Source organism: Bos grunniens, chromosome 22 (assembly GCF_055505025.1).
Source record: "Bos grunniens cultivar Pamir isolate PY7600 chromosome 22, Bosgru_T2T1.0, whole genome shotgun sequence".
NCBI classification, from domain to species: Eukaryota; Metazoa; Chordata; class Mammalia; order Artiodactyla; family Bovidae; genus Bos; species Bos grunniens.
Genome location: NC_141186.1, coordinates 48,507,966 through 48,529,647, shown reverse-complemented (window position 1 = coordinate 48,529,647; position 21,682 = coordinate 48,507,966). Strand labels below are relative to the sequence as shown.

At 42.1% G+C, this 21,682-nt stretch overlaps 1 protein-coding gene and 1 non-coding gene across 11 annotated transcripts in view; one reads left to right on the top strand and one right to left on the bottom strand.

The window, feature by feature from the left end:
* Positions 1 to 21,682, bottom strand: part of NEK4 (NIMA related kinase 4) — a 40,735-nt gene that overhangs the window by 15,972 nt on the left and 3,081 nt on the right. For 5 of the 10 annotated variants that reach the window (XR_015151562.1, XR_015151563.1, XM_086367637.1 and 2 more), the window contains exons 1-6: positions 11,527 to 11,915; positions 6,472 to 6,738; positions 5,338 to 5,535; positions 5,042 to 5,149; positions 2,427 to 2,581; positions 836 to 977 (exon numbers count right to left, since the gene is read on the bottom strand). Coding sequence is in view for 8 of the 10 variants with exons in the window: in XM_086367637.1 (XP_086223763.1) it covers positions 836 to 977; positions 2,427 to 2,581; positions 5,042 to 5,149; positions 5,338 to 5,535; positions 6,472 to 6,738; positions 11,527 to 11,619 (963 nt within the window). In the remaining 2 variants the exon portion in view is untranslated. Of the gene's footprint in view, positions 1 to 835; positions 978 to 2,426; positions 2,582 to 5,041; positions 5,150 to 5,337; positions 5,536 to 6,471; positions 6,739 to 11,526; positions 11,916 to 21,682 lie in introns of those variants that run through there. The other 5 variants (XM_086367644.1, XM_086367642.1, XM_086367643.1 and 2 more) reach the window with 5 other exon arrangements.
* LOC147348406 (U6atac minor spliceosomal RNA) lies at positions 3,117 to 3,242 on the top strand. The gene has a single exon (XR_015152006.1). It is a non-coding gene; the product is annotated as a U6atac minor spliceosomal RNA (small nuclear RNA).

The window sequence follows — 21,682 nt, the reverse complement described above, 5'->3', positions numbered from 1 at the left end:
GGATTTCTCAGGAATTTCTGGTAAAAATGTGAAATGAAACACTAATGAAAAACAGTATGGTCACTGCTCAAAAAGTTAAACATCAATTACCACATGACCCAGCAATTCCCTTCCTAGATATTACACCCAAAAGAATTAAAAACAGATACTCAAACAAATATTGTACACAAGTGTTCACAGCAATAGCCAAAAGATGAAAACAACCCAATATCTACCAGTGAATGAATGGATAAACAAATTATGGTATACAAATACAATGGAGTATTACTCAGACATAAAAATAAATGAAGTATTGATACATACTACCTGGATGAACCTCAAAAACATGTTAAGTGAAAGAAGTCAGACACAAAAGTTTACATATTGTATGATTCCATTTATAGCAAATATTCAGAACAGGCAAACCCGTACAAACAGAAAACACACAGGTGTTTTATAGGGACTGGACGGAGGAGGGAATGAGCAGTGACAACTTAATGAGTACGGGGTTTCCTTCTGGGTGGAGAAACTGATTTGGAACGATGTGACAGAGGCGATGGCTACACAGTACTGTGAATATAATGAATGCGATTAACTGTTCACTGTAAAATGGTTAATTTTATTTTATATAAATTTCACCTCAATTACAAAAACCTTCTTGAAGTTATTACAGCACTGACTTCACCAACATTTTATTAATAATAGGCATTTGATTAACTTCCCCAGTATTCCTTCTTTATACTATAAAATTAACAGAAATCTAATGAAACTTAATCATTTCACATAGAATAACTAGCTTAGGTAACCTATCATTTTAATAATTTCTAGAACACATATCCTTTAAAAAGAGACATACCATTACATATGTCTTGGAGCTCTCAGAAGAGTGTGATTGAAGGGGAACTACTTCATGACTTAATTCAGCCTTTCCAGGAACCACTGCAGCCACAGGCTTGGATTTAGAGTCACCATTTTTAACATTATTTTTGGAGGTTTTTCTTTATGAGGAAGAAAGAGGGAAAAGTTATTATTAATACAATGAAGTTTAAAGGTTTCTATATATGTGAGGAAATGTGCATACATGTTACAACTCCTTTGTAGAACTTCTCCTTTTTTTTTCCTTCTTTTATTTTTTGGCCACACCACACAGCTTGCGAGATCTTAGTTCCCTGACAAGAGATAGAACCTGGGCCTCCTGCAGTGGATGTCTGGAATCCTAACCACTGGATTGCCAGGGAATTCCCATATAACTGCTCCTTTTATGGAGAAAAGTCTTCTAAAAACCAGGGAGCATTCAACAAAACACTTGACCAGTAATCTTCAAAAACAATGATGGTCATGAAAAACAAAGAAACTAAGAAACTGTCAGAGATCCAAGTTGACTAAAGAGAAATGAGGAGTAAAATGGTATGCTGGACTGGATCCTAAAGCAAAAAGAAGGACATTAGTAGAAAAACTGGTGAAAGCCAAATAAAGTCTGTAGTTTAGTTAACATCAGATACTGATGCTTTCTTAGTTCTGACAAATGTACCATGGTAATATAAGATGTTGACAAGGGGAACTGAGTGAGGGTTATATAGAAGCTCTCTGCTTTATTTCTGCAACTTTTCTGTAAATATAACATTGTCCTAAAATTTTACATCTATGAAAAATTGCCTCACAGTTAGAAATACCAGGATTATTTTCAAGTTTCACGTTTGTAATAACACACAACTGCTCTGCCAAGTTTAAAAGTAAAATGATTAGTATACTCAGCCTTGACTTGCAGAATAAATGTTTACAGGAATAATATCCCCAACTGTTTTACAATGGAGCTAAACCTTTGGAGAATTCAAGGAGAGCATGAAGACCAAAGGTACAGAAGGTCAAAGGTCTGCTGGTGGTAAATTATAGGCAATGTAAACAAAAATATGATCCTCCTTTATTCCCTGGGGCCTTTCTAACATTGCCTCCGAATTAACAAGTCAAAAGGCAGAGACTGTGAAGGTCTTGTCCAGCTCTAAGTCTTAGATCCTGGAACACCTATTCAGTGAAGGTAGGACCTGCAAGTCAAAGAATTCTATATGAGTGAAGAAGGAACCTTATAAAAGCCCTATGAAATTTGAGTACTATTTTTTAAATGCGACTATTATCTTACACAGCACATAATGTAATAGGCTTCTTAGATGATCTGTCATTTTAATATGATTTGTGAAACATAATCCTTTTAAAGGACTCATACTCAATATGCTTTGGAACTCTCAGAGGAATGTGAAAGTGATTCCTCCAATGGTTTTCCAGATTTCTGAGTTTACCAATTAAGCAAATCTCAACACTTGTTCTAATCATGCAATTCTACTTCATGTTTTTAAAAAACTCATCATAAATTATCACACATGAAAATTATAAAAACCACCCTCTTTTATTCCATCTATTTAGCCCAGCTATTTGCAAGGGAAATATCTTACGCCTTCGTGGCCTCCAAAAACAAGGATATTTGGCGCTTTATGTAAGGCTGCCTCAAGATGCTCCTCACAGAAGGTCTTTCTTCAGGTCTCTTGCTCAGCATAGTTCTTATCAGTTCTGCCAGCTCTGGGCTGTAATCTTTTGGCATTGGTGGCAGCTACAAAGAGAAATCAAACCACAGGGATGACTAACAGTCTTAAGAAAAGTAAAAGACAGTAGAGATTTCCCAATGTACATTTTTTAAAATCATTATCCACAGGAGCAAAAAATAGCCAGCATCTTAGTTTACAGAAAGCTGACCTGGCATCTTGGTTATAACAGCAAGTTGTACGATTATAACATTTATCTTTCAAACCACCAATTCCATTTGAGGACTGTCTCCTTTATAAACAAGAGCATGAGTTCCTAAAGATTTAGATGCCAGGATGTCCACTTCAGTGTTGTTCTTGTAGTAGTGAATGACTGGAAACAACGTAAATGGCCATCCACAGGGTACCTGGGGAATAGAGTATGGGGTGTGTGTGTGTGTGTGCATGCACGTGCATTCAGCCATATCCAATTCTTTGCGACCCCACAGACTGTAGCCCACCAGGCTCCTCTGTCCATGGGACTTCCCAGGCAAGAATACTGCAGTGAGTTGCCATTTCCTACTCCAGGGAATCTTCCGGATCCAGAGGTTAAACCTGTGTCTCGTGTTGTATAAAAGGAGAGAGGGTTAGCGCTCCCCTTGACAAGGATGGAGGAGGCTCTCGGGCCTGACAACATGCATACGGTTAAGGCATTGCCACCTACTTCCTGGCATCTAACCACTGTTTTTCCATTTCATGCCAGTCAGAATGGCTGCTATCCAAAAGTCTACAACCAATCAATGCTGGAGAGGGTGTGGAGAAAAGGGAATCCTCTTACACTGTTGGTGGGAACGCAAACTAGTACAGCCACTATGGAGAACAGTGTGGAGATTCCTTAAAAAACTGGAAATAGAACTGCCATATGACCCAGGAATCCCACTGCTGGGCATACCACCAAGGAAACCAGAATTGAAAGAGACACGTGTACCCCAATGTTCATCGCAGCACTGTTTATAATAGGCAGGGGATGGAAGCAACCTAGATGTCCATCAGCAGATGAATGGATAAGAAAGCTGTGGTACATATACACAATGGAGTACTCAGCCATTAAAAAGAATACATTTGAATCAGTTCTAATGAGGTGAATGAAACTGGAGCCTATTATACAGAGTGAAGTAAGCCATAAAGAAAAACACCAATACAGTATACTAATGCATATATATGGAATTTAGAAAGATGGTAACGATAATCCTGTATGCGAGACAGCAAAAGAGACACAGATGTATAGAACAGTCTTTTTGACTCTGTGGGAGAGGGCGAGGGTGGGATGATTTGGGAGAATGGAATTGAAACATGTACAATACCATATGTGAAATGAATCACCAGTCCAGGTTCGATGCATGAGACAGGGTGCTCGGGGCTGGTGCACTTGGATAACCCAGAGGGATGGTACGGGGAGGGAGGTGGGAGGGGGGTTCAGGATGGGGAACACGTGTACACCCGTGGCGGATTCATATTGATGTATGGCAAAACCAATAAAATATTGTAAAGTAATTAGCCTCCAATTAAAATAAATAAATTTATATTAAAAAAATAAAAAAATAAACCTGCGTCTCTTGCATCTCCTGCATTGGCAGGTGGATTCTTTACCACTAGTGCCACCTGGGAAGTCCCATACCCTCCTAATAAAATACCAGGTAGCCTTTAAAAAAATAAAAGCCTTACAGATACCAACCTGGAAAGATGTCCCTCATATGCTAAGTCAGAAAAGCGGGTTGTGTACAACAGTGCGTGTAGCCTGACTTCACTTCAGTTACTTTTTTAAACATACACACCCAGAGCAAAGTCTGCATAAAGACAGGGAAAGCCAGGAAGGCTATGCAACAAATGGTCACCAATGGTTATCTCCAAAGAATGGAAATGGATGACAACGGAGAGAAATTTCACCCCTTTCCTTTTTGGTTCTTTAGTGGAATTATTAAGTAGTGGATGTAAAAAGCAAATTTTACTTTTGATGTGTTTTTAAATTTTTTTTTCAAATTAAAACATTACATATGTCTTGGTGTAATATTAAAATCAGTAAGTGATTCATAGCCTCAAAACTTAAAGGTGTGTGGATGCCTGATACTGCAGACAGCAACAAGTCTCATGAAATTCATATATAAAATTTGTCACTCTAGCATCTATCTAGTGATTATGATTATCAAAGGAACAACAAGTTCAGACAGAGCAGACTCATTGTAAATGGGGTTCATTTAACCATAAGGTACTTAGGAGACACTACCAATAGGCTCAGGGCATGTGCACATCCTGAGGCTCTAAGGTTGCGGTTTTCAAGAAGCCAATTCTTCAGACCCACTCAGCCACCTTAAATTAATATCAAGGAAAGATCAGTTCCTTCTCCTATAGCTCAACCTTCCCCACACATGGGACCCACCATTCTTAACTATCCACCCAACTATCCCTTTTACCAGTAGCTACTTTCAAAGTTAGATTAAATTAACCTTGCTCCGTATATTAAAAACAATTAGTTCCAAAATATTCTTTACCTTTCCTTCAATAATCCGATAAACTAAAGAATTCATGTCTTTTGCATTGAAAGCATGCTTCAGGGTGGCCATTTCATAAACACAGCATCCCAGAGCCCAAACATCAGACTAGAAAAAAAAATTAGTAAATGGTGAAATATCAGAATGCCTTATTTACATTTTCCTCTTTAAAAAAAAAGACATTTTCCTTAAATTGATTCACAGAGAATTCTTCTGACTTAATATTCTGATGGATTCTAAAATTATGACTACTGCCCTAGAGACAAGGTGAGCTGGCAGAAACAGCCCAATCCTACCTTGTAGTTGTAGGGTTTGTTCGAAAACAGTTCAGGGCTCATATAGTACGGTGTGCCAATGAGGGTGCTAGCCATGTCACAGTGGTTCTCAAGCACGCGGGCAATTCCAAGGTCACCCACTTTGATGATATTTGTTCTTGTCAGGAAGACATTTTGGGTTTTTAGATCTCGGTGGAGGATGTGTTTTTCATGTAAATACTGAAGAAAAAGAACATTGTATTCAATATAAATACACTTGTCAACTTATTTTTGACTTCTTATATACCATCAACAACTGTGTAAGTTAAAGAGCCTTAGTTACCTATACATCAAAACATTATTGCTATATAGTCTGTAAACAAAAGGTCTAATTCACAACTTTCCAAAGTAAGAAATTAAGTTCTATGCATTAATTTGCCCAACTTCCTTCACAATTGTTCCCTGGTGCCTTGACAGTCATACCACCTAGCATTATACAGACCCAGTTAAAAAGCATGCTTTCAAACTGCCATTGAAGGTAGACAACTTAGACAAAGTTAGATGAACATTCCTCTCAGGCTCATGAAATCTTCAGGTTAATAATGTTTTCAACTATAATAACATCACTTTTATTTAGAGTGAAAAAACTTATATTTAAACACAGTAAACTCTGGACAAGTCAGACTAGTCCCAGAGTGACATTTCACGAACAGTCTCACTTTTGAAAATATGTATATTAAAACACAAACATATTTCACATTTATGCTAACTCTGCCACAGCAGAGGTAAAGCCCAAAGCCCCAGAGTTTAGGCACATTAATTAGCTTAACCACCATTCAGTACGATGCAGCTGACCAACAGATAACAAATACGGTCATTCTTTGGTTTTTCTCAATTAAGTGCCCTTAAAATGGATTTTGCTATAATATTTAAATGAATAAAGAACTATCTTCCCCAGCCATCAGATAAAATCCATGTCTGCTTCAATACAGTATTTGCTTATTCAGAAATATTCCAATGCTAAAGCAAGAGGGACTAGGTCATCATAATTGGAGTTTTTAAACGTTTTTTCTTTTTTTTTTCATGAATAAATCTGGGGAATCATTTCCCTAAAATCCCCCCAGCCATCCTTCTGTCACCTTGGAGCAAGTGAAATGCTCTGAGTCCCGACAGTACCTGCAGAGCCATGGCGATCTGAACAAACCACTCCACCACCTGACTCTCAGGCAGAAGCCTCCCTTTCTGCTCTTTGAGCTTTCGGTACAGATCACCTCCTTCACAGAAGCCCATGACGATGTACAGCAAACCGTCCCCACCCTCCCACGACTCCTTGTAGGTGACAATGTTGGGATGCTTCAGCTGAGACAAGAGCTGAGCTTCCTGTTCAGCAGCTCGCCGCTCTCGGCTGGAGGCATTTCGGAGGTTCAGCTTTTTGATGACATACTGCAAAGAAAACACATGTTTTTACAATATGGAAACAAACATACAGTATTATAGATTCAAACATATTTAAGGTGTCTCCTAAGTGTCCTCAAAAACAACCTTGTGGAGACTGCTACATAACCTATTTATTATTCACAAAGCACTAAATTGGGGAAAACATTTGTTATCATTAACGATACTTTTTACAGGTTAGACTTAGAGCAGGGTATGGGGTCACAAAAAAATTTACACTTTCCATCTGCATTTTACAATTTCATTAGTGGTTAAAAATGAGTCCACATTAATATACCACTGAATCAATCATAAAATCTGTAGAAGAGATTCTTTAACCTCTTAGTTCCTCCTACAAAGGTGCATAGAATATGACTTGAATATACATCTGCAGACAGAATGGGTTCATGGATCGCATTAGATTCTCAAAGGGATCCATGGTCAAATAAGGCTAAAAATCACTTATCCTCAATGTCCAAAACCATTCTTACTTAAAAAAAAAAAAAGTCAATGTCCTTCAGCACCTAATACATTGCCCTTGATCAACTGATATACCAAACAATTCATTATTCAACAAACACCATAAATGTGTTTTGCAAAATGTAAACTACTGCTCAACCATGACGTGCTATTATTACTGCCAGTATTGCATCCTCAGCTCAAAAAGTCCCCACTCCTCACTGCCCAATGAATAAATCTCTTCTGCCTGCACTGGTGTTCCAGGCAGAGTGACCAGCACCTGAAACAAGGCAAAACAGGCAAGACGACCTTATACTTATGGGGACATCTCCTCCCAGTTTGTCTGGGGCAGTCACATCGTCCTGGTGTAATTATTAATAGTGCCTCCTTTCAGTTTTCAAATTGTCCCAGTTTGTCCCAATACATTACATGCTCATCTTTTTTATAAACCACATTAAAGAACTGGTTCATGATCCTGAGGGTACTGGGATAAAGTGCAACATTAGAGGCATGTTTCAGAATGATCATTGAGACTATAATGAAAATGACGAATTGGAGAAGGGCAAGTATAATGACAGGGAGGACAAGCCGGAGGCTATGGCCACAGCTTAACTAGAGATAATGATGTCCTGGATGGGAAAGGTACCCGTGGAGATGAAAAGAGGCCAGCTGGCTTAGTGGACAGACAAATAAGGTGGTGGGAATGAGGAAAGGGAAAGGGGGATCCCAGAATGACTCCCAGGTATCCAGCTTGGGCAATGGGATGGTTGGTGGTGCTACTCCCTGAAATGGGGACCGGGAGAGCAGGTGTGGAGGAAAGGTAAGAAGCTGAGTTTTAAGAGTTCAGTGGTCTCCAGGTCAGATGGAGTATGGGGCCCTTCAATGAAAGAGAAATCATTTCAGTTCAGTCACTCAGTCGTGTCCAACTCTTTGTGACCCCACGGACTGCAGCATGCTAGGCTTCCCGGTCCATCACCAACTCCCGGAGTTTACTCAAACTCACATCCATCAAGTTGGTGATGCGATCCAACCACCGAATCCTCTGTCGTCCCCTCCTCCTGCCTTCAATCTTTCCCAGCATCAGGGTATTTTCAAATGAGTCAGTTCTTTGCATCAGGTGGCCAAAATATTGGAGTTTCAGCTTTAGCATCAGTCTTTCCAATGAATATTCAGGATTTCCTTTAGGATGGACTGGTTGGATCTCCGAGCAGTCTAAGGGACTCTCAAGAGTCTTCTCCAATACCACAGTTCAAAAGCATCAATTATTCAGTGCTTAGCTTTCTTTATAGTCCAACTCTCACATCCATACCAGAGAAAGCAATGGTACCCCACTCCAGTATTCTTGCCTGGAAAATCCCATGGATGGAGGAGCCTAGTAGGCTGCAGTCCATGGGGTCCTGAAGAGTCAGACACAACTGAGCGACTTCACTTTAACTTTTCACGTTCATGCACTGGAGAAGGAAGTCAACCCACTCCAGTGTTCTTGCCTGGAGAATTCCAGGGACGGGGGAGCCTGGTGGGCTGCCATCTATGGGGTCACACAGAGTCGGACATGACTGAAGCGACTTAGCAGCAGCAGCTGCACATCCATACGTGACTACTGGAAAAACCATAGCCTTGACTAGACTGTCCTTTGTTGGCAAAGTAATGTCTTTGCTTTTAAACATGCTGTCTAGGTTGGTGATAACTTTTCTTCCAAGGAGTAAACGTCTTTTAATTTCACGACTGCAATCATCATCTGCTGTGATTCTGGGACCCCAAAAATAAAGTCTGTCACTGTTTCCACTGTTTCCCCATCTATTTGCCATGAAGTGAGGGGACCAGATGACATGATCTTAGTTTTCTGAATGTTGAGTTTTGAGCCAACTTTTTCACTCTCCTCTTTCACTTGCAGCAAGTGGCTTTTTAGTTCTTTGCTTTCTGCCATAAGGGTAGTGTCATTTGCATATCTGAGGTTATTGATATTTCTCTCGGCAATCTTGATTTCAGCCTGTGCTTCATCAAGCCTGGCATTTCTCATGATGTACTCTGCATGTAAGTTAAACAAGCAGGATGACAATATACAGCCTTAAAGTACTCCTTTCCCAATTTGGAACCACTCTGTTGTTCCATGTCCAGTTCTAACTGTTGCTTCTTGACCTGCATACAGATTACTCAGGAGGCAGGTAAGGTGGTCTGGCAGTCCCATGTCTTTCAGAATTTTCCACAATTTGTTGTGATTCACAAGTCAAAGGCTTTGGCCTAGTCAATAAAGCAGAAATAGATGTTTTTCTGGAACTCTCTTGCTTTTTTGATGATCCAACATATGTTGGCAATTTGATCTCTGGTTCCTCTGCCTTTTCTAAATCTAGCTTGAACATCTGGAATTTCACAGTTCACATATTGTTGAAGCCTGGCTTGGAGAAATTTCAAGCATTACTCAGCTAGCATGTGAGATGAGTGCAATTGTGCAGTAGTTTGAGCATTCTTTGTCATTGCCTTTCTTTGGGACTGGAATGAAAACTGAACTTTTCCAGTCCTGTGGCCATTGCTGAGTTATCCAAATTTGCTGGCATATTGAGTGCAGGACTTTCACAGTATCATCTTTTAGGATGTGAAATAGCTCAACTGGAATTCCACCACCTCCACTAGCTTTGCTCAAAGTGATACTTCCTAAGGCCCACTTGACTTCACATTCCAGGATGTCTGGCTCTAGGTGAGTGATCACACCATCTTGGTTATCTGGGTCATTAAGATCTTTTTGTATCCCTCTGTGTATTCTTGCCACCTCTCCTTAATATCTTCTGTTTCTGTTAGGTCCATACCATTTCTGTCCTTTATTGTGCCCATCTTTGCATGAAATATTCCCTTGGTATCTATAATTTTCTTGAAGAAATCTCTAGTCTTTCTCATTGTATTGTTTTCCTCTGTTTCTTTGCACTGATCACTGAGGAAGGCTTTATCTCTCCTTGATATTCTTTGGAACTCTGTGTTCAAATGAATATAGCTTTCCTTTTCTCCTTTGGCTTTCACTTCTCTTCTTTTCACAGCTATTTGTAAGGCCTCCTCAGACAACCATTTTGACTTTTTGCATCAGGTGATGGCAAGAGTGAACATCGACATTTTAGGAATCCATGAACTAAAATGGACTGGAATGGGTGAATTTAACTCAGATGACCATTATACCTACTACTGTGGGCAAGAATCCCTTAGGAGAAATGGGAGTAGCCCTCATAGTCAACAAAAGAGTCTGAAATGCAGTACTTGGGTGCAATCTCAAAAATGACAGAATGATCTCTGTTCGTTTCCAAGGCAAATCATTCAATATCAGGGTAATCCAAGTCTATGCCCTGACCAGTAATGCTGAAGAAGCTGAAGCTGACCGGATCTATGAAGACCTACAAGATCTTCTAGAACACCCCAAAAACATGTCCTTTTCATTATAGGGGACTGGAATGCAAAAGTAGGAAGTCAAGAAATATCTGGAGTAACAGGCAAATTTGGCCTTGGAGTACAAAACAAAGCCAATCAAAGGCTAACACAGTTTGGCCAAGAGAACGCACTGGTCACAGCAAACACCCTCTTCTAACAACACAAGAGAAGATGCTACACATGGACATCACCAAATGGTCAACACAGAAATCAAATTGATTATAGTTTTTGCAGCCAAAGATGGAGAAGCTCTATACAGTCAGCAAAAACAAGACTTTAACAGAACTAGGTAAAAAAAAAAACAAGACTGGGAGCTGATTGTGGCTCAGTTCACGAACTCCTTATTGCCAAATTCAGACTTAAATTGAAGAAATAGGGAAAACCACTAGATCATTCAGGTATGACCTAAATCAAATCCCCTACAATTATACAGTGGAAGTCACAAATAGATTCAAGGTATTAGATCTGATAGACAAGAGTGCCTGAAGAACTATGGATAGAGGTTTGTGACACTGTACAGGAGGCAGGGATCAAGACCATCCCCAAGAATCAGAAATGCAAAACGGCAAAATGGCTGTCTGAAGAGGCCTTACAAATAGCTGAGAAAAGAAGAAAGAGGAATACTTGCCAGGAATACTTGCCTTTAGGTCCTGGGAATGGATGCTCTCACGGAACTAAGGATAGCTGGGGAAAAGTGTGCAGATTAAGAAAGCCAACTACGACTACAAAGAGAATGCCAGGGAGTTCGGGGCGCATATGACAGGAAGGGCTGTCCTAGTCTTGATGGTCTGGGACGATTTTCCTGAGGAAGTACCATCCGAGGTGCGAGGTGCGTCCCCATCACACAAGCGGGGCTCAGCCCTCGGACGGCGCCTTCGGAGAATCCCTGCCTGCCCCCTTCCCTTGCCGGGCCCCAACTCCGCCGACCTGCCTGCCGTCCCGCCGGTGCCTCACAAGCGTCACCTCCCCGTAGCTGCCTTTGCCCACGACACGCAGGTAGCAGTAGGCGGTCAGGGGCATGATCCTGGCGCGGACCCACAGTCGGGATGCGGCGGCAGAGGCGGGCGGGGCGGCGAGCGGCAGCGGGAGACTCCGCTCATGCCCGAGAGGATGTGGTACCCGCGGCCGCTGAGGCGCCCTTGCCCGGGCGCCAGAGCGGAGGCCCGACCCACCGCGACGCCGCTGCCATAGCGATCCCGGGGGGCGAAGCCCTGCGCATGCTCTGCGGCCTGGAGGACCTACCACAAAACTGAGGCGTCTAGCGGCCAGAGCGACCGCGCGAGATATGCGCGCGCACCCTCGGCCTCAGTTCTACTGAGGAACTTCCGGGTTGCCTGCAACAAAGAAGCACAAACGCTTCCTGCTAGTGAGCGTTTATTTGCTTTAAACGCTTTGCAGGTATTCCCTCCACAAATACATTATTTACTGACTGCTTGCCGTGTGCCATGCCGAAGAAGTCCCTGCCTTCGAGGAACTCACATTTCTATTAGGGGACTGAGGACAGAGTAGATTCTACAAGTAACATTTGTTATATTTACTTTATCACAAGATAGTTAATGTATACATACAGCAGTCTGTCTTAATTTTTTGTGCATTGCAAAATTGGAGATATCAGTACACTTCGCTCCTAATAATTCAGCTTGCATATTGAGAACTGCGAAAGATATTCGGAAGGACTCCATTCAAACCCCTGCACTAATTGACTTGACCAAATTTTGATATGGTTTCTAACAACTTAAGGCAGCATCCCTAGAGGACTGGCCCACCTTAAATGGCCTGCTTGTGAAAGCTCAAAGCTGCCAAAAGAATTTATCATTTGTTCCAACCAGTATCTCCCTTTCCTAAGACATTTACCTAACAAAAGTTAAAATTGTAAATCGTGTGTGTGTGTCTGCTTACAACCCCAGAGTGTCTTTCTTAAGGTCTTAAAATCCAATTGAAGTGTAAGATTTTTTTTTTTTTTTGGTTTATTTTTCCCAGTTTGGGGGGATGGGGTTGATATTGCCCCTGTTGAGAATGCATAATATCATGCATTCATGCTGAGTTGCTTCAGTTGTGACTGACTCTGTGCAACTCTATGGACTGCAGCCCACCAGGCTCCTCTGTCCATGGGATTATCCAGGCAAGAATACTGGAGTGGGTCCTCCATGGGATCTTCCCAACCCAGTGATCAAACCCATGTCTCTTAACGTCTAACCTGCACTGGCAGGCACGTTCTTTACCACTAGCAGCCACCTGAGAAGCCATGTTTGTTTTTGTTTAAAAAAAAAATCCAAGGACTTCCGTTGTGGTCCAGTGGCTAAGACTGTTACAGAGTCCAAGCTCCATGCGCTCGCTGCACTGACAGGCCATTTAGCTTAGAGATGAGGTGTGAAGGCAAGGAATACAACTTTATTCCAAAAGGCAGCTGACAGAGAAGATGGCAGACTTGTCCAGGTCTGGATGCCGGGTTCTTTTATAGAACAAAGAGAGGGAGGAGTTGAAGAAGTAAAAACCATTATCTTGCAGATGTCTCCTGGAATGGCCAGCATCTTGGTTGTTCAGTTGCTCAGTCGTGTCCAATTCTTTGTGACCCCATAGATTGAAACACACCAGGCTTTCCTGTCCTTCACCATCTCCTGGAGCTTGCTCAAAATCATGTCCATTGAATTGGTGATGCCATCCAACCATCTCATCCTCTGTTGTCCCCTTCTCCTCCTGCCTTCAACCATTCCCAGTATCAGGGTCTTTTCTAATGAGTTGGCTCTTCGCATCAGGTGGCCAAAGTATTGGAGCTTCAGCTTCAGCATCATAAAGGTGAAGATAAAGAACCCGATTGCCAATGCAGGAGACGTAAGAGATGTGGGATTGATCCCTGCCCAAGGAAGATCCCCTGGAACAGGGCATGGCAACCCACTCCAGTATTTTTGCTTGGAGAATTCCCATGGACAGAAAAGCCCGGTGGGCTACAGTCCATAGGATCACTAAGAGTCAGACACAACTGAAGTGACATGGCACACAATAACAAAAGTGATGAAAAACAAAGGTTAAAGTCAAAGAAACAGATCCACCTTGGAGTCAGAATTGGCTCTTGCCTACAACAAGACTCTATGCTTCCAGTGCAGAGGAGCACACATTTGTTCCCTGGTCAAGGCACTAGATCCTGCATGTTGCAACTAAGAGTTCGCATGTCACAACTAAAAATCTGGTTATTAGAACTGTTAGGAGAAGCACACTGATTGAAACCGCCCACCCTGGCCAGGTACCACAGTAACTATTTGCATGAGTTGTTTTATGACAGGTGGTCCTGGTAAGGAACAGGGAACTAATAAGCCTCCACCAACCAGAAGAGTTCAGGAAAGGTCAAAAGGAGACACCACCTGTCTGACCACCTCCCAGAATCCTCTCTGGCATCCATCTTGGCTGAACAAGGTGTGCACCACCAGGAAGAACTCTGAGTCAGAATGATTGGCTAAGGATAATGTGGAAACTAATCCCATCACCATAAAACCCGAGACTGCAAGCCATGTGGCAGAGTACTTCTCCTGGATTCCCTTACCCTACTGCTCTCCACCCGGGTGCCCTTTCCCAATAAAATCTCTTGCTTTGTCAGCACATGCGTCTCCTCGGACAATTCATTTCCGAGTGTTAGACAAGAGCCCAGTTTTGGGCCCTGGAAGGGGTCCCCCTTCCTGCAACAGAACTAAGACCTGGCAGAGCCAAATAAATAATAATAAAAAATAAATACTAAAAAAATTTCAAGTTAGTAAAATAAAAGGATCTTATAGTCTTGTTTTTTTTTTTGGGGGGGGGCCTCACTCTGCAGCATGTGGGATCTTAGTTCCCCAAACTGGGATGGAACCCTTGCCCCCAGCTTTGAGTCTTAACCATTGGACTGCCAGGGAAGGCCCAATTATCCATAATCTTTTGATGTTAGACTACATATCTTTTTTTCCAACAGAAAACTGTGTATCCTGGCTCCTCCCTTACCTCATGAGGGCAGTTCTTCAGAGCTGAGAGGATGTCTTCCAGGCTATATGGTCCACAGAAAGATTCCCTGAATAAATCTCAATTAAAAGGGGCTTCCCTGGTGGCTAAGTGGTAAAGAATCCACCTGCCAGTGCAGGAGAAATGGGTTAGATCCCTGATCCGGGAAGATCCCACATGCTTCAGAGAAACTGGGCCTGTGCTTCACAACTACTGAGCCCACAAGCCGCAACTACTGAAGCCCACGTGCCTAGAGCCCGTGCTCTGCAACAAGAGAAGCCACTGCATTGAGAACCACGTGCACCACAGCTATAGAGTAGCTCCTGCTCTCTGCAACTAGAGAAAATCCCCACATAGCAACAATGACCCAGCACAGCGAAAAATAAATATCTTTTTTTAAATCTTAAAAACTTTTAGATTTTTGTGCATTTTTCTTCAGTCAATGTCCTTAATTTTCTTTAAGCCAGTTAAATAGAATTTTTAAACAAATTATTTTGGCAATACTTTCTTAAAGTAGGAAAAAAACCACACATCTACAACATGCATATGGAAACACACATCAACATATAGACTGATGCAAACAGAGAGCTTATAGCTTTTGTTCTAAAATTTTAGCCATGAATCAGGTGCAAAATTACAAAATTCACTAGTTATAGAAGAAACTGGATCCAAACTGTGTCTTTGGCAGACGGAATAAGTTAAGGTTAACTGCTCAAACGGTTAAAGCTTTTTACTAATATTTGTGGAGAAGACACTTAAGATTTTTCATTTGCCTAAATTCCAAATTAACGGTTCCCCTTTTGTTTCCTTCCGATAAGAATTATCTCTTTGAAGTTACCATTTCAAAGAGATAACCTCAATTAGACTTCTGGAGAAGACCAGATAAGAACATTACATCTCAAAGGCACAGAGGAAATGCAAATTCTTCCAAAGACTTTTGTTTGTTAGGTGCAGAATTTTTAGCTTTTTGAGATAAAATAGGGCAGGTTTGTGACACTGTACAGGGAACAGGGATCAAGACCATCTCCAAGGAAAAGAAATGCAAAAAAGCAAAATGGCTGTCTGAGAAGGCCTTACAAGTAGCTGTGAAAAGAAGAGAAGTGAAAGCCAAAGGAGAAAAGGAAAGATATACCCATTTGAATGCAGAGTTCCAAAGAATAGCAAGGAGAAATAAGAAAGCCTTCCTCAGTGATCAGTGCAAAGAAACAGAGGAAAACAATAGAATGGGAAAGACTAGAGATCTCTTCAAGAAAATTAGAGATACCAGGGGAACATTTCAAGCAAAGATGGGCTCAATAAAGGACAGAAATGGTATGGGCCTAACAGAAGCAGAAGATATTAAGAAGAGGTGGCAGGAATACACAGAAGAACTATAGAAAAAATATCTTCATGACCCAGATAATCATGATGGTATGATCACTCACCTAGAGCCAGATATCCTGGAATGTGAAGTCAAGTGGGCCTTAGGAAGCATCACTACGAACAAAGCTAGTGGAGGTGATGGAATTCCAGTTGAGCTATTTCAAATCCTAAAAGATGATACTGTGAAAATCCTGCACTCAATACGCCAGCAAATTTGGAAAACTCAGCAATGGCCACAGGACTGGAAAAGGTCAGTTTTCATTCCAATCCCAAAGAAAGGCAATGCCAAAGAATGCTCAAACTACCGCACAATTGCACTCATTTCACACGCTAGCAAAGTAATGCTCAAAATTCTCCAAGCCAGGCTTCAACAGTATGTGAACTGTGAAATTCCAGATGTTCAAGCTAGATTTAGAAAAGGCAGAGGAACTAGAGATCAAATTGCCAATATCTGTTGGATAATCGAAAAAGCAAGAGAGTTCCAGAAAAACATATATTTCTGCTTTATTGACTATGCCAAAGCCTTTGACTGTGTGGATCACCACAAACTGTTGGAAATTCTTAAAGAGATGGGAATACCGGACCACCTGACCTGCCTCCTGAGAAATCTGTATGCAGGTCAGGAAGCAACAGTTAGAACTGGACATGGAACAACAGACTGGTTCCAAATAGGGAAAGGAGTACATCAAGGCTGTATACTGTCACCCTACTTGTTTAACTTACATACAGAGTACATCATGAGAAATGCTGGGCTGGATGAAGCACAGGCTGGAATCAAGACTGCCAAGAAAAATATCAATAACCTCAGATATGCAGATGACACTACCCTTATGGCAGAAAGTGAAGAGGAACTAAAGAGCCTCTTGCTGCAAGTGAAAGAGGAGAGTGAAAAAGTTGGCTCAAAACTCAACATTCAGAAAACTAAGATCATGGCATCTGGTCCCCTCACTTCCTGGCAAATAGATGGGGAAACAGTGGAAACAGTGACAGACTTTATTTGGGGGGGCTCCAAAATCACTGCAGATGGTGACTGAACCAATTAAAAGACGCTTATTCCTTGAAAGAAAAGTTATGACCAACCTAGACAGCGTATTAAAAAGCACAGACATTACTTTGCCAACAAAAGTCCGTCTAGTCAATGTTATGGTTTTTCCAGTAGTCATGTACGGATGTGAGAGTTGGACTATAAAGAAAGCTGAACACCGAAGAATTGATGCTTTTGAACTGTGGTGTTGGAGAAGACTTTTGAGAGTCCCTTGGACTGCAAGGAGATCCAACCAGTCCATTCTGAAGGAGATCAGCCCTGGGATTTCTTTGGAGGGAATGATGCTGAGGCTGAAACTCAAATACTTTGGCCACCTGATGGGAAGACCTGACTCATTTGAAAAGACCCTGATGCTGGGAAAGATTGAAGGCAGGAGGAGAAGGGGACGACAGAGGATGAGATGGTTGGATGGCATCACCAACTCAATGGACATGAGTTTGAGTAAACTCTGGGAGTTGGTGATGGACAGGGAGGCCTGGCATGCTGCAGTTCATGGTGTCACAAAGAGACAGACATGACTGAGGGACTGAAATGAACTGAACTGAGGGCAGGTTTGAGGACTGGTTAAAAAGGACAGGTGGATTTTAATTGTTTCTGAAGCTGCATTTCTGGCTTTGCAAAAATTGCCAACATCCGCTGGATCATGGAAAAAGCAAGAGAGTTCCAGAAAAACATCTATTTCTGCTTTATTGACTATGCCAAAGCCTTTGACTGTGTGGATCACAATAAACTGTGGAAAATTCTGAAAGAGATGGGAATACCAAACCATCTGATCTGCCTCTTGAGAAATTTGTATGCAAGTCAGGAAGCAACAGTTAGAACTGGACATGGAACAACAGACTGGTTCCAAATAGGAAAAAGAGTACATCAAGGCTGTATATTGTCACCCTGTTTATTTAACTTATATGCAGAGTACATCATGAGAAACGCTGGGCTGGAAGAAACACAAGCTGGAATCAAGATTGCCAGGAGAAATATCAATAACCTCAGATAGGCAGATGACACCACCCTTATGGCAGAAAGTGAAGAGGAACTAAAAAGCTTCTTGATGAAAGTGAAAGTGGAGAGTGAAAAACTTGGCTTAAAGCTCAACATTCAGAAAATGAAGATCATGGCATCCGGTCCTATCACTTCATGGGAAATAGATGAGGAAACAGTGGAAACAGTGTCAGACTTTATTTTTCTGGGCTCCAAAATCACTGCAGATGGTGACTGCAGCCATGAAATTAAAAGACGCTTACTCCTTGGAAGGAAAGTTATGACCAACCTAGATAGCATATTCAAAAGCAGAGACATTACTTTGTCAACAAAGGTTCGTCTAGTCAAGGCTATGGTTTTTCCTGTGGTCATGTATGGATGTGAGAGTTGGACTGTGAAGAAGGCTGAGCGCCGAAGAATTGATGCTTTTGAACTGTGGTGTTGGAGAAGACTCTTGAGAGTCCCTTGGACTGCAAGGAGATCCAACCAGTCCATTCTGAAGGAGATCAGCCCTGGGATTTCTTTGGAAGGAATGATGCTAAAGCTGAAACTCCTGTACTTTGGCCACCTCATGCAAAGAGTTGACTCATTGGAAAAAACTCTGACGCTGGGAGGGATTGGGGGCAAGAGGAGAAGGGGACGACAGAGGATGAGATGGCTGGATGTCATCACTGACTCGATGGATGCGAGTCTGGGTGAACTCTGGGAGTTGGTGATGGACAGGGAGGCCTGGCGTGCTGCGATTCATGGGGTTGCAAAGAGTTGGACACGACTGAGCGACTGATCTGATCTGAAGGACAGTTGTTTTTAATTCCTCAGGGGATTGGGTTGTAACTTAAATGACATTATTGATTGACACCCCCCCCCACCACACCCCCTCTCCATACAACTACATTTTTCTCAATTTGCTTCTTTGTATCAGGGAGAAAATCTTCAACTAAGAAAGAAATCAATAAGATCCCTATTTCTAGACTTACAGCTATCTGTCTTTGAAATGTTTCTGTAAATCCTTCCACAAAAGCTTCAGGAGATTTTTTTGCTTGCTCAGTTTTTTTCTTTCCCTTTGTGTACATTTAGCTTAGAGAAGCCCTCCACCCCCACCCCCCCAAAAAAATTCTTATCAGGCTCTGAATATTAACTTCCAGTTTGGCCAGTTTCTGGTCAAAGAGCTAACTAGGGGCGGGGGGTGGGGGAAAGTCCTTTCAAATAAATCTTGTTAATTTTCAGCCAGGACAAACAGTAAAGGCAAGTACAACATCAAGCCTCTCCTTCCCCGCTCCCCTGCCTGGCTTGTCTGGACTCTACAGAGAGATATTCAGGAGAGCTGAATCTGGTTAGTATTCTTACTGTTCACTGCATTTACCAGTTCTCCCAGGATCCCACCTTCAGTCTCCAGTATCTACCAGAATTTCTTAAGGTTATCTATTAATTTTAATTTTCCCTAGGCTATTTAAGGAAATAAAATAGCTTTACCAGAAAATCTCTCAGGAGTCCCACCAACACTGGGAGGGGCTCACACGGGGGTCCTCCTTTGAGGGTAGATATGAGGACATCTGTAAGGCCACTAACTTGGTGGACTTCTGTTTCGGACTTGTAGTCTCTTCAGAGTGAAAAGACAAATCAGACAGAGAATTAATAGAATGAATACCCAAGTAAAGGAAGACAGAGGGGAACAGTCAAAGTTGCATCAATCCTATATAGCCTTTTCTTTTAGGTGCCTCTGTGTCTTTAATTTTTCATTAGCCATGAGTCTCTCAGTGAAGGTATTATGGAATCTTGAAGGCTTTTGGAGGTTTCTGCATACCAATTAAAATAGGTATCCCATTCTGTTTGTTTGATTTGGGAACCCTTGCTTTCAAATGCACTTCTTAAATAAATGCTCTTGTCTAACTGGAACCTTTCTCATATCAGCCACTGTAAGTCCAGATTGTCTTCGTGAGATTTTACCATTTTTGTAGATAATTACAACTGCCAGATCCAGAGTTCTTGGATATAAAATATGCAGTTGTGCCAGAAGGTGGCGCACTCAATTATTTGAAACTTGATCCCATTGCTTTAGCTGTTTTGGGTCTCTTAGAGCTCGACTGGATGAAGCACAAGCTGGAATCAAGATTGCTGGGAGAAATAGCAATAACCTCAGATATGCAGATGATACCACCCTTATGGCAGAAAGTGAAGAAGAACTAAAAAGCCTCTTGATGAAAGTGAAAGACAAGAGTGAAAAAGTTGGCTTAAAACTCAACATTCATAAAATGAAGATCATGGCATCTGGTCCCATCACTTCATAGCAAATAGATGGGGAAACAGTGGAAACAGTGACAGACTTAATTTTTCTGGCCTCCAAAGTCACTGCAGATGGTGATTGCAGCCATGAAATTAAAAGACACTTGCTCCTTGGAGGAAAAGTTATGACCAACCTAGACAGCGTATTAAAAAGCACAGATATTACTTTGCCAACAAAGGTCTGTCTAGTCAAAGTTATGTTTTTTTCAGTAGTCATGTATGGATGTGAGAGTTGGACTATAAAGAAAGCTGAACACTGAAGAATTGATGCTTTTGAACTGTGGTGATGGAGAAGATTCTTGAGAGTCCCTTGGACTTCAAGGAGATCCAACTAGTCAATCCTAAAGGAGATCAGTCCTGATTATTCATTGGAAGGACTGATGCTGAAGCTGAAACTCCAATACTTTGGCCACCTGATGGGAAGACCTGACTGATTTGAAAAGACCCTGATGCTGGGAAAGATTGAAGGTAGGAGGAGAAGGGGATGACAGAGGATGAGTTGAATGGTTGAATGGCATCACTGACTCAATGGACATGAATTTGAGTAAGCTCCAGGAGTTGGTGATGGACAGGGAGGCCTGGCATGCTGCAGTCCATGGGGTCACAAAGAGTTAGACATGACTGAGGGACCAAACTGACTGACTGAGAGCCAAATTAATACCTTAGAGGGCTGTCCTCAGGCTTCCCTGGGGCTTCTCAGTGGTAAAGAATTTGCTTGCCAATGCAGGAGACCCAGTAGACAGAGGTTTGATCCCTGGGTCAGAAAGATCCCCTGGGGAAATGGCACCCGCTCCAGTATTCTTGCCTGGATGATCCCATGGACAGAAGAGCCTGGCAGGCTACAGTCCATAGAGTTGCAGAGTTAGACACGAGTGAAGTGATTAAGCACTAGAGTTAGGTGGGTGTTCTCTAATAGGTTTTAAGTGCTCCACCAGTTTTGTGGCTTTGACTACCGAGATTCCTAGTAGCTACAGTCTAGACCTCATGTGCACACTAGTAGAAACTAACAGTAACCTAGCCAAGTGAAGACCTTGTGTGAAGTGCCAGCAATTCCCAGTGTGGAACTGGGGAGTAGGGAAAGGACTGAACCAGCTGACCCCAAGAAATGTGGACTGGGATTGCAATCAAATGAAGAACAGTGGATAAAACCAATAGCTAGAGGCTTGGGTTCTGGGTGGAACCATATGCTAGCTGAGGTTGACCTGCCCCAGACTGGAAAGCCAATTCAATTAGAAGCTTGACACACAGAGTGGAGCTCAGAACCAAGAGGAACTTACCCACAGCCCTTGGAAGTGGCAAGAAAGAGAACTCAGAGGATTTGTGGGTATCAATTTGCCTGTAATGCAGGAGACCCGGGTTCAGTCCCTGGGTTGGGAAGATATCCTGGAGAAGGGAATGGGTACCCACTCCAGTATTCTTGCCTAGAGAACCCCATGGACAGAGAAGCCT